This window comes from Staurois parvus, unplaced genomic scaffold (genome assembly GCF_062004578.1).
Source record: "Staurois parvus isolate SC_StPar_1 unplaced genomic scaffold, SC_StPar_1.0 ptg000126l, whole genome shotgun sequence".
Lineage (NCBI taxonomy): Eukaryota > Metazoa > Chordata > Amphibia > Anura > Ranidae > Staurois > Staurois parvus.
Window position 1 is genome coordinate 4,635,024 of NW_028317922.1, and position 13,586 is coordinate 4,648,609.

A 13,586-nucleotide genomic window follows, 5' to 3' on the forward strand; every position below is an offset into this window, starting at 1 on the left:
TTTCCTTCTAAAATATTTACACAAATCTAAGACATCTTGTCCTGATAAACATTTTGGGGTAGTGTTTATGTTATATAAATGGAGTGCTAATTAAATAATACAGTGGAGAATATAGATTCTTCCCTCCAGGATGCCCTCTAAATAGCAATACAGACTTAATGAAGACATTTTCCTTATAGGAAGAAGAGTGTAAAACTCTTTAAAGTGAGACATATCTAGAGCAATGCCTGGCATAAATCAGAAATTCACCTGTGACTATCCAGCCAGTATTGTAAAGGTAATTACCATCAATGTCAACCTGTCCGATATTTCCTCTTCAATAATTAGGCTAAAATTAAAAGGTATTAGTGACTTTGTTTTTCTAAAACCAGTAGCTATAAAATGGTGAATAAATCTAAAACCTTTATAGAAATTTTCTGTTAAAATAATAGTAATGCAAAATGTCAACAATTTTTTTATCAAAGTAGTTGCTTTCAGCTGTTATAAATTCCTTTGCCATTCTTGGGTAGCAATCACTGTTTTGCTTAGATTCCCAAGGTTTGGCTGCATGGTCCACCTTCAGCTGACAAATGCAATAGCTGTCAACTAGGTATGTAACTTGACTGGTATTTTACCACAATGGAACTTTTTTGCCATTATTGTTGTAATGCTTTTTACCCAGTGTAAAATAAAAAAAAGTCACATTGTTGATGCCCCAGTTCACTTGCATACCTGGAATGCACTAGACACATCCTTCTTCCTGGGTTGTTAAATAAAAGATGGGCCTTAGTCCCATTGTAAGATAATCTGACTGTAACAATTATTTTTCAGGATGCAGAATTGTGGAGGAAGGTGAGAATAAAATCAGGATACCCAGATACCCCAAATGCAATAGGTCTCAGACACCAGGCTGAGTTTTACTCCTTTTCAAAAGCATATTCTTTCTTTCTGTACCCATAGTCTAGTCTGGCTTATAGTAGCTAATAGATTGTTGTTTTTTAGGGGTCAAACTTCCAGTGCTATCCTGGTCTCAGATCCTAAAGTAAGATAGCTGAGAAAGTTCTGTAAACTTCTTCTAGCAACTAAAAACTTTTTTTGTAAGTGGGAGCAGCTGCAGGTGATTCCTTACAAGTAGTTCTTTTCTTTCAGTATGCCAGTATCTTTCATTAGCCTCCCAGGAGAGATTTTTTTTATAACTCAGAACTTGACTCTTGTAACTCAAGACTGCTGAAACATGCTCAACAGAAGCAGGTAGAGGAGTTTACAACTCAGGGCCAATTCACACTGACTTGTGCTAAAATGTATGGAAAATGGATGTACATTTCCATCTGTTTTAATTACGCAATCACTTCCATTGACGTCTGTTGACAGACATTTGGATATCCGTTTACATAAATTTTGACATCAGTTGACATGCATTATGGCGTGCTTTAAAGCATACTGCATTTTCACAGGATATCCTGTGCATTGCGTTGACATCTGCTTACATCCGTTGCGTTGCACTAAAATGCATACATGTTGAATTTTAGCTGAACACAGGTCAACACAACATTATGGTGTGAATAGGACACATTGGAAATGGAAATGTTTTTCAGATGTCCTTCTGTTGATCTGCAATTTATAGCTGCACTAAAACGAAGTTCAACGCACTGGTGCGAATTGGCTTAGAAACTTTCTAGAATCAAGGGAACATCAAGGCTGGCTGCAGCTTAACCACTCTCTCTGTAGATCATAAAAAGTATAAAAACACTATGAGCAACGTTTACAGATTCCTTTATTATTAATAGGGAAGCAATAATAAGGCTAGCAGTTTTCCTAGAAAAGTGGCAAGTTTGCTCTCAACAGGTTTTCAGAATTGTTTCACAAAAAATGTATTACAAGTTTTTAAGAGTACAAAGAGGTTGCAGCCAAAAACCAATGACATTATAGTTACATAGTTACATAGTTAGTCTGGCTGAAAAAAGACAAAGTCCATCCAGTTCAACCATAAAAAAAAAGTAGTTATAATTCTACACCCACAGTTGTTCCAGAGGAAGGCAAAAACCCCAGCAAAGCATGATCCAATTTGCTCCTGCAGGGGAAAACATTCCTTCCTGATCCCCCAAGAGGCAATCGGATATTCCCTGGATCAACTTTACCTATAAATGTTAGTAGCCAGTTATATTCTGTGTATCCAAGAAAGAATCCTGACCTTTTTAAAGCAATCCACTGAGCTGACCAGAACCAACTCTTGAGGGAATCTGTTCCACATTTTTACAGCTCTTACTGCGAAGAAACCTTTCCATGTTTGGAGATTAAATTTCTTTTCCTCCAGATATAAGTGCTCCCTTGTCCTCTGTGATGACCTAAAGGTGAATAACTCTACACTAAGTTCACTATATGAACCACTGATGTATTTATACATGTTGAACATATCCTCCCTTAATCTCTTCTTGAGAGAATAAATTCAGTTCCTCTAATCTTTCCTCATAGCTGAGCTCCTCCATGCCTCTTATCAGTTTGGTTGCCCTTCTCTGTATTTTCTCCAGTTCCCCAATGTTCTTTTAGTGAATTGGTGCCCAAAATTGAACTGCATATTCCAGATGAGGTGTTACTAATGATTTGTACAGGGGTAAAATGGTATCTCTCTTTCTGGAGTCTATACCTCTTAAAATACAAGAGAGGATTTTGCTTGCTTTAGAAAACACAGCTTGGCATTGCATGCCATTATTAAGCTTGTGATCTACCAGAACTTCCAGATCCTTCTCCACCATTGATTCCCCCAATTGTACTCCCCCTAGTATGTATGATGCATGCATATTCTTAGCCCCCAAGTGCAGAACCTTACATTTATCAACATTAAACCTCATTTTCCACAGTTGCCCAATTAAACAGTGCATTGAGGTTGGCTTGTAGGTTGGAGACATCCTGTAAGGACGTTATTCCACTGCACAGCTTGGTGTCATCTGCAAAGACTGAAATGGGATTTTTAATCTCAGACCCTATATCGTTTATAAATATATTAAAAAGTAAGGGTCCCAACACTGAACCTTGGGGTACACCACTGACAACCCTAGACCATTCAGAGCATGAATCATTAACCACTACTCTCTGAATATGATCTTTTAGCCAGTTTCCTATCCATTTACATTTTTCCAAGCCTGTAGACTTTACCTTACACATTAGCCATGTGTGAGGAACTGTGCCAAATGCTTTTGCAAAATCCAAGTATACCACGTCCACCACCACCCCTCTGTCCAAGGTTTTGCTCACCTCCTCATAAAAAAAAATCAGATTTGTTTGAAAACGTCTGTCTTTCATGAATCCATGCTGTCTGTTGCTTAAAATATTTTCTTCCAGCAATAACTGATCTATGTGGTCTTTTATTAAACTCTCCAGTATCTTCCCAGCTATAGAAGTTAAGCTAACAGGTCTATAATTACTTGGTAAAGATTTTGACCCCTTTTTAAATATTGGCACCACATTTGCCTTACACCAATCCAGTGGTACTATGCCAGTCATTAAAGAGTCCCTAAAAATTAGAAACAATGGCTTTGAAATGACAGAGCTCAATTCTTAAAGGACCCATGGGTGTATGCCATCTGGTCCAGGTGCTTTATTTACCTTTATTCTTTCTAAATATTTCTGGATAATATCAATTGTGAGCCAATGTGGATCATCTGTAGTTGTGTCAATACCATGCCCATTATGGACAAGAGCTCCCAATGCTCCTTTGTATACAGAGAGCTGAAGAAGGTATTTAATAAATTTGCCTTCTCTTTGTCCCCAGTCACCCACTCTAGATTATTTTGTAAAGGGCCTACATACTTGGACCTGACTTTTTTAATATTAATATATTTGAAGAATTTTTTGGGTTGCTCCTGCTAGCTTTTGCAATCTGTCGTTTGTTTTTAATTTTTGCGGCCTTTATTTCCTTTTTGCATATTCTATTGTAATGTTTAAACGATGATAGTGTTCCTTCATTTTTATATTTAATAAAAGCTCTTTTATTATTATCTATAGCTTTTGTAGCTTTGGCTGTAAGCCACATAGGTTTGATTTTTAGCCTTTTAAACTTGTTGCCCATGGGAATATATGTTGCAGTGTGTTCACATACAGTCTTTTTGAAGAACTCTTATTTCTGTGTTGTGTTCATCAATGCCAATATTCCCATCCAGTCTAAGTCTTGGAGAGCAGCTCTTAGCCCTGGAAAATTAGCTCTCTTACAGTTGAGCATTTTTATTTTTCCTGTATGTGCTTGATGTTTACAGCTAACAATAAATGAAATCATGATATGGTCACTGCTACCCAGATGTTCTTTTATATGGACGTTCTTAATAAGCTCTGCATGGTTTGAGATTACCAGGTCCAGCAGAGCATCATTCCTAGTTGGGGCCTCTATGAACTGTACCAAAAATTGTACCGTAGTAGGTTTATAAATTTTTGCCTTTAACTGTCCCTGCAGTACCATTGCCCCAGTCAATTTCCGGGTAGTTTAAAATGCCCCATTATTAGTACTGTCCCAGCCCTTTCAGTCTGTGCAAGGAGCTGAGTCTTCACCTCCTCATTAACACTGGGAGGCCCATAATAAACTCCAATGAATACCTTTGTAGTACGCACCCCCATGTGCAGTTCCACGCATAATGAATTATTACAACCAAAAGTACAAAATGAGGCTGTTATAAGTGAAGGTTTTCAGGCCTAGGCAAATAATGTCATGCATCCCAGGAGTCTTCAGAAGAAGAGGAGTTTTCTCAGCTAAGCACATTCCAGATGAATCCCAGGAAGTAAATGCTACATGAATCATCTGCCCTTACTCAAGATGGTCACGGCCAGAAATGTTAGGGGCGATTTCTAAGAGCTTTTGCAGCAAAATAAAGCAAGGAGACATGGATGGATGGGGGAGATTGCTTTGAATAAAAATGGATTAAATAGTGTTTTTGATTTGTGGTGCTCAGATGCAGTGTAGTTCCACTTTAAATAGTATAGTACTTCAGGAGTCTCATACTGTATATGAAGTGTAAATAAAAAAAACATGTACAGGCAGGCACGGTGCACAAAAGACTAAATATTACTATCCAGATAGAGAGTTACAAAACCAGACCCCAAAACCTAAATACACAAAGTGATCTAAAAAAAAAATGCAAATACCACTGTATGAGATAACCTAATAAGTGAAAATATATGAGGCGTGAAAGCAAAATAGTTTAAAATCTAAATGTAAAGGGTAAGCTGGCCCCATATACAAGTAACGTTAGTAATGTTATACGAACCGACTTCTATGGGTGTCCACTGTCATCATAGTGTTTTAATACACATTATATTGTCAGAAGTATTGGGACGCCTGCCTTTACATGCAGATGAACTTTAATGGTATCCTAGTCTTAGTCTGTAGGGTTCAATATTGAGTTGGTCCATGCTTTGCAGCTATAACAGCTTCAACTCTTCTGGGAAGGCTCTCCACAAGGTTTAGGAGTGTGTCTATGGGAAAGGCTGACCATTCTTCCAGAGGTGCATTTGTGAGGTCAGGCACTGATGTCAGACGAGAAGGCCTGGCTCTCAGTCTCCACTTTCAATCATCCCAAAGGTATTCTACTAGGTTGAGGTCAGTGCAGGCCAGTAAAGTTCCTCTACCCTAAACTCGCTCATCCATGTCTTTATGGACCTTGCTTTGTACACTGGTGTGCAGTCATGTTGGAACAAGAAGGGGCCATCTCCAAACTGTTCCTACAAAGTTGGGAACATGAGATTGTTAAACATTTCTAGGTATGCTGACGCCTTAAGAGTTCCCTTCACTGGAACTAAGGGGCCAAGCCCAACCCCTGAAAAACAACCCTACACCATAATCCCCTCTCCACCAAACTTTACACTTGGCACAATACAGTCAGTCAAGTACCATTCTCCTGGTAACCACCAAACCCAGACACATCCATTGGATTTCCAAACAGAGAAGCATGATTTGTCACTCCAGAGAACATGTCTCCACTGCTCTAGAGTCCAGTGGCAGCATGCTTTACACCACTGCATCTGACTCTTTTCATTGCACTTGGTGATGTAACGCTTGGATACAGCTACTCGACCATGGAAACCCATTCTATTAAGCTCCCAATGCACTGTTGTTGAGGTAATCTGAAGGCCACATGAAGGTTGGAGGTCTTTAGCTACTGACTCTGCAGACAGTTGGCGACTTCTGTGCACTGTGCGCTTCAGCATGCTCTGACCCCGCTCATGCACTTTGTGGCTGAGTTGCTGTTGTTCCCAGTTGTTTCCACTTTGTTACAATACCACTAACAGTTGACCTTGGAATATTTAGTAGCAAGGAAATTTCACGGATGGACTTATTGTACAGGTGACAACCTATCACAGTACCACACTTGAATTCACTGAGCTCCTGAGAGCGACCCATTCTTTCACAAATGTTTGTAGAAGCAGTCTGCATGCCTAGGTGTTTGATTTTATACACCTGTGGCCATAAAAGTGATTGGGACACCTGAATCCATTAATTTGGAGGGTTGTCCCAATACTTTTGGCAATATAGTGTATAAATGTGAGTTTCCCAGGCAGCACAGTACTGTTGTTATTTATTAAGCATTTACCAAAAGTGCACATCTTCTGCACATCTTTGTATAAAAGTATAAAAGGATGTGATGTTAGTTTCCATTTGGATATATTTTGTGCATCAATTTTTGTATTTTCGTGTTATTGACACTATCATTTTTTTTTACAGTTTATAGTTGAAGATTTATTTTTTTCCAGCTAGTTGTAAATATCCTTCAGAACTATATAAATTATGGTCAGAAAAGGGTACATTTATACTGTATATGTCTTCTGAATGTTTTTCTGATACGTATTTCTTTATGCCACCAGACCCTTCCTCCTGTGCTACCTATACTTGTCCTTTATACATGAATTTACAGTATGAAATGCATTTACCTACCTGCTTGTTCAGAAAGATGTAGATGATAGGGTTGTAAACAGTGCTGCTTTTTGCCAGGACAGAAGGTATAATACTAGCAGAAGGGGTAATCAGGCCGGGTCTCCCAAAAGTAGCAATCAGGGCCATTATTCCGTATGGCAGCCAGCAGAGAAGAAAGCAGATGACCATCACAATGACCATAATGAGGACTCTCTGCTCCCGAGTTCGGGCTGTGACTTTGGTGACACCACTGATCTGAAGAAGACACAAGACAACATATTATCCAGCAGTATTCCAAATCCCTCCTTTCCTTGAATTACAAAATAGCTCATAAAGAGGTTTGGGTGCTATAAAGAATTACCAAAGAAAGACATAAATGTAAAGACAAACTTAAAGCTGATATACAGTACATGACATGAAGTGATGCAGCTCTGTATTTATTAATTCATAATTAAGTATATTTTGTAACACATTTTTCAAAACAAGTCAATTGTGATGCAGTACTCATGTACAAAAGACACATTGATAGACAGAGAGCCGAGTGATATCTATACTGTGTATGGTAAAAATATAATGTTATAATGTATAATAAATATATTTTATATTCCTTGTTCCCTGCGAGTGGCCTCTCTGTTGGTCCTGAATATACTGGCAGCAAGGGCCGGTTGTGTACTGGTTTAAATTGATTGTTTTTTAGTAATTAAATTTCTCGACAATAATTTCTTTAAATAGATTTCATATGTGTTAAATGAATTCAATGACAAATATATTTTACTCATTTTGTTATATCTCAGATGGGTTGCCAACCTGAAGAAGTTGAAATTACAGAGTCTGTCACCATCGTCATTATTGTAAAGTCAATATATTTGAAACATCACTGTGTAAACAGTCTGTAAATGGTGTAAGTAGGAATTTAACATGGTGTGTATTAAGACATAATCAGGAGGAATTGAGGGGTTACCCAAACTTCTTTCATCTTACTTATGGAACATGTGTGTATTATGTAATTTATAAATAACATTTTTTTTCTCTACACATCACAAATATCGAGCTATTCTTCATTCAGTTTAAAAAAAAAAGAAAACAGTCTGTCTTTATGTTTTCTGAATCGATCCTTTTGCATTAATATTCAATACAATATTATGGTATTATAGTAATTTTTGTCAAATGAATATAAACAAACTTGCAATAGAAAATATATTTGGCTACTTCAGAGATCATTATTTAATACAGAGAAAACCATAGGGATCTGCCGTCCTCTACTGTCTGAATTTGTAAATGCCTGTAAATATGTATGCGATTCCTGTCCCTGGCTTGTTGGCTTTAAAACCCCAGAAGGAGGAAGTGCAGAGAGAGAGAAAGAAAGTCTTAGCCACATGTCCTGTCCATGTTGCTAAACCCTGAGCCAGAAGGAACTATTACACAAGTATTGCTATGATCTAATAGTTTAACTGTATCTGCTGAGGATATATCTAAATCCTTGTGACAGACAGTGTATCTCTGCCCTGTCCTTGTTATTTCATATGAACAGCGCCAGATAGCTAGGTCCATGCTACTCTATGTGCAGTGCTCACCTTCCAGTATAATAGTTGGTGAACCTGTTTATTGCAATATAGTTTATATGCAGATCCTGTTATTTTAGTTTTATACAGCTCCTGTTATTCTAGTTAACCCTGTCCTTTCTGGTCTTGGATTCTATAGCAAGTTTTAGCTTAGCGATCAATAACCAGCATAGGCAAGAGCCAGATTAGGTGTCCAGTGGCCACGTTGGGATCATAGGCTTAGAGGTCCGGTTGCATGTCAGATTAGAAACTATTAGGAAGGAACTAAAGCACAGAGTAGATAGGCTGATTTTGAGTTTCAGTGTCATAGTTCCAGTCACACCACAGTTCCTGCTGGTCAGAAGCTCCATTCTATGCTGGTTGGACAACAGTTGGAAGATCCCCCCATGACCATTGATCTTGTCCTCAGGTCTCTGACAGAGAGACAGATGCTACATCAATCTCAGGGATCCCTGCAACTGACCTTTGCTGAAATATTTATCTGGAGGTATCTCTGTTAATAACTCTATATACCCTGGGTACATGTGCACAATTCCACAAGAAATCCTATCAGGCCCTTGTTTGTACATTGGTATATACTATTATTAATCTCTTCTTTGCCTATATTATTTCTATACTGGTATGTGTATATATACTTATGGTTAAAGTGGTTCTAAATCCTGAAGGTTTTTTACCTTCATGCATTGAATGCATGAAGGTAAAAAAACCTTCAGTGTGCTGCTCCTCCCACAGACACCACCCCCTATATTTACCTGAACCTGATCTAGTGCTGTGCACAAGAGCAGAAGCTCTCCCAAGTCTCTGCCTCCTCATTGACTGAGATACAGCAGCGGGAGCCATTGGCTCCCGCTGCTATCAATCACAGCCAGTGAGAAGGGATCGGGGAGTGGGGCAAAGCTGTGCTCTATGTGTCTCATAGAAACACAGAGGTGTCTTGGGTGTAAGCATGCATGAGTGCCCCCAGAGCAAGCAGCTTGCTCTGGTGGCACTCATTAGGGGGGAGAGGCCTGAAGTGCTGGTGGGGGAACCAAGAAAATTAGGACTGGGGCTGCTCTGTGCAAAACTATTGCACAGAGCATTTTTATAACCAACCTTTTCTATCACCTGATTGTCAAACTCATATAATTCAAACCCTAATAGAAATCACTCCTATTCCAACCCCAACACAAATAAATAAATAAGAAATAAATCAAATAAATAAATAAATGAATGTCCAAAATATATGTCCAAAATATACATCCAATCAATAGTCCAAAAGAAACTCTTTCTTAATCCAGTGTTGAGCTTCCAATTCTCCTATCACTCTTAGGTGAACCTCAAAAAAATAAAACTATAATAGTGCATTACCTTCTATAAATAAATAATGAAACGTGAAAATACAATATCCGTGCAAATAATAAGTGCACCAAAATACATTAATTCAGCTGTGAAAAAACAAGTGTATCATGCAAACAGCATATCGTGTACACTCTAATAACAAGTGAAAAACACAGCACACACAAAAAAAAAAATATATATATATATATATATATATATATATATATATATATATAATATAAATTAATCAATAAGTCAAAAATATGTAAAAATTATACACCCAACCAGTATTCGTGAACACTCCAATTCTTACGGTGAGCAATCCGTGATCACCTCCAACTAGTGCAATTAAATAATTACCCTCAGGAAGTAATGATAAGCTCATCAGGATTTCCTTGGTCAGTTAGTAACCACTTCCCAGCTTCCAATCACTCCTGTGGCCAATCCTCCATAATCCTCATAAGGGTAAAAATAGGAGACTTCAAATTATGTATATAAACTTATAAAGACATTTATTAAAATTCTTACATTAAGTTTTGTTAAACAGCCATTCAGATCAGTAGAAATCCACTCCTATAGCACAGAGCAGATTCAGTGTTTTCCTGGTTTAGGAAAACACATTTCCAATTTTCAAAATGGTCATGACGACACTTCTCGTTTCAGCGTGAGTGCGTGACACGTTACGTGTCCCGGCGCGTTTCGTCACTTCCTGGACTTTTTCACAAAGGATCAAGACGCCTGAAAGGCAGCTCTTCTTATCCTGTCTCACACAATTGACAGGAAGCTCGAACCGCCATATTACTTAATGGACGTCTGACGCACTCATGCTGAAACCGGAAGTGTCATCGTGGCCATTTTGAAAATTGGAATATGTGTTTTCCTGAACCAGGAAAACACTGAGGCTGCTCTGTGTTATAGGAGTGGATTTCTACTGATCTGAATGGTTGTTTTAAACAAACCTTAATGTAAGAATTCTAATAAATGTCTTTATACTTTTATATACATACCTTTTTGAAGTCTATTTTACCCTCATAAGGATTATGGAGGATTCGCCACAGGAGTGATTGAAAGCTGGGAAGTGGTTACTAACTGACCAAGGATATCCTGATAAGTTTATAATTACTTCCTGAGGGTAATTATTTAATTGCACTAGTTGGAGGTGATCACGGATTGCTCACCGTATGAATTGGAGTGTTCATTAATACTGATTGGGTGTATAATTTTTATATATTTTTGACTTATTGATTAATTTATAGTTTATATATATATATATATTTTTTTTTTTTGTGTGCTGTGTATTTCACTTGTTATTAGAGTGTACACGATATGCTGTTTGCATTATACACTTGTTTTTTTACAGCTGAATTAATGTATTTTGGTGCACTTATTATTTGCACAGATATTGTATTTTCACGTTTAATTATTTATTTATAGAAGGTAATACACTAGTATAGTTTTAGTTTTTTGAGGCTCACGAAGAGCAATAGGAGAATTGGAAGCTCAACACTGGATTAAGAAAGTTTCTTTTGGACTATTGATTGGACGTATATTTTGGACATATATTTTGGACATTCATTTATTTATTTAATTTATTTATTTGATTTATTTCTTATTTATTTATTTGTGTTGGGGTTGGAATAGAAGTGATTTCTATTAGGGTTTGATTTATATGAGTTTGATAGGTGATAGAAAAGGTTGGTTATAATAATTTTACTTTCAAGGGTGAAAGTGTCACTTTTCTGATAGGGTTTATTAGAGTGGGTATTCACCTAAGAGTAAGGCGTTCTGAGGTACTATTTATTTATTGCACAGAGCAGGTAAGTATGACATGTTTGTTATTATTTTTTTTTTTTTCATCAGAACCTTTGCAATCACTTTAATGATATACAGTATGCTGGTTTCAGTATGTTGTTTTTTGCTCCCAATTACTTTCATTAGGTTATTGGTAAATTATGCAGGAAGTGAATCCCCTCTACTCACAGAGGCCATTTCTTATACCCCCCCCCCCCCCAAGAAAAAAAAAGAAGGCTAAACAACTTTCAGAGATTATACAGCCTTCAAAAGCTTGTATTACATGTAGTTTTTAAACTGTGCTTTTATCTGTCACATCTAATAGAGTTTGTATTCAGGCTAAACTCCAGGCAAACAGCTAAACACACAGATGAAATAATACATAAATGAGAGCTTTTTACCAGCCAGAAGATATGTACTTCTGATCATCCATCCTGAGATTTGCACAGTCCTGTGATACAGCAGAGCCAGGTGGAAAACACCACTTATATTTACGGTAGTTATACTGTGATTTCCTCTTTTCACAATCAGCGAGCTGATTGAACAGTAAAATCTGCTACAGCAGATATGTGCAAGCAAATGTGCTCCTTGTCAGCACTATTGCATACATAATACCTGATTGACATACATTCATGCCTCTCCCTCTCCCAGACTGAGTGCTACTGTATAGAAAATTTCAAGAGGATGACACCAAGTCAAATTCAGGTACTTATAATGGCTATTTTTAAAAAATATAAATATTTAATAATTAGTTAACAAACACAGAACTGTGATAATTTATGTCATTTATATCTGGCATGATTTCAACTTTAATGATCACTTAGTAGTCCAAGGATGTTAAAATACATTAGAGCCATACTCCTTGTTCATGTCATAATGGGCTTTTCATTACATCCTTGTTTGGATAGACAGCACCACTTGTGACGTGTTCATATACAAATAACCTGAAGCTACATGTCCCTTGAAATTGTATTGAAAAGTTGACACCTATGATTACAAGCAATAAGATAATGTTGTAGATGACTACAAGGTTAAAATCAGGTCTGATTTTTAGCAACCCAATCAAGGTAAATTGGATGTTCAGCTCAAAACAGGTGTAATATAATAATTTATATATTAAGGTGTACTGTAGGATAAGAGACATACAGTGAAGGAAATAAGTATTTGATCCCCTGCTGATTTTGAATGTTTGCCCACTCACAAGGAAATGATCAGTCTAAAAATCGAAAGGTAGGTGTATTGTAACACTGAGAGACAGAATAGCAACAAAAATTCTAAAGAAATGCATGTATAACAAATTATGCACTGAGTTGCATGTTCATGACGGAAATAAGTATTTGATCCCCTATCATTCAGCAGGATTTCTGGCTATCAGGTGTCTTTCATACAGGTAACAAGCTCATATTAGAAGCAGTCTCTTAAAGGGAGTGCTGCTAATCTCATTTTGTTACCTGTATAAAAGACATTTCCACAGGAGCAATCAAACAATCAAATTCCAAGCTCTCCACCATGGCAAAGACCAAAGAGCTATCCAAGGATGTCAGGGACAAGATTGTAGACCTACACAAGACAGGACTGGGCTACCAAACTATTACCAAGCAGCTTGGTGAGAAGGTGACAACAGTTGGTGCAATCATTCGCAAATGGAAGAAACACAAAACAACTGTCAGTCTCCCTAGGTCTGGTGCACCATGCAAGATCTCACCTTGTGGAGTGTCAATGATCATGAGAACAGTGAGGACTCATCCCAGAACTACACGTGAGGACCTTGTCAATGATCTCCAGGCAGCTGGGACCACAGTCACCAAGAAAACAATTGGTAACACACTACGCCAGCAAGGACTGAAATCCTGCAGTGCCCGCAAGGTCCCTCTGCTCAAAAAAGTACATGTCCAGGCCCGTCTGTAGTTTGCCACTGAACATCTGAATGATGCAGAACAGGACTGGTTGAAAGTGTTGTGGTCAGATGAGACCAAAATCGAGCTCTTTGGCATCAACTCAACTCGCCGTGTTTGGAGGAGGAGGAATGACCCTAAGAACAC

At 37.7% G+C, this 13,586-nt stretch overlaps 1 protein-coding gene across 1 annotated transcript in view; it reads right to left on the bottom strand.

Annotated features, from left to right (window-relative positions):
• The window catches only part of LOC149467031 (vertebrate ancient opsin-like), a 197,084-nt gene that overhangs the window by 98,920 nt on the left and 84,578 nt on the right, over positions 1-13,586 (bottom strand). Inside the window, exon 3 of the mRNA XM_089672387.1 lies at positions 6,896-7,129. Within this exon, the coding sequence (XP_089528513.1) occupies positions 6,896-7,129 (234 nt within the window). The remainder of the gene's footprint in view (positions 1-6,895; positions 7,130-13,586) is intronic.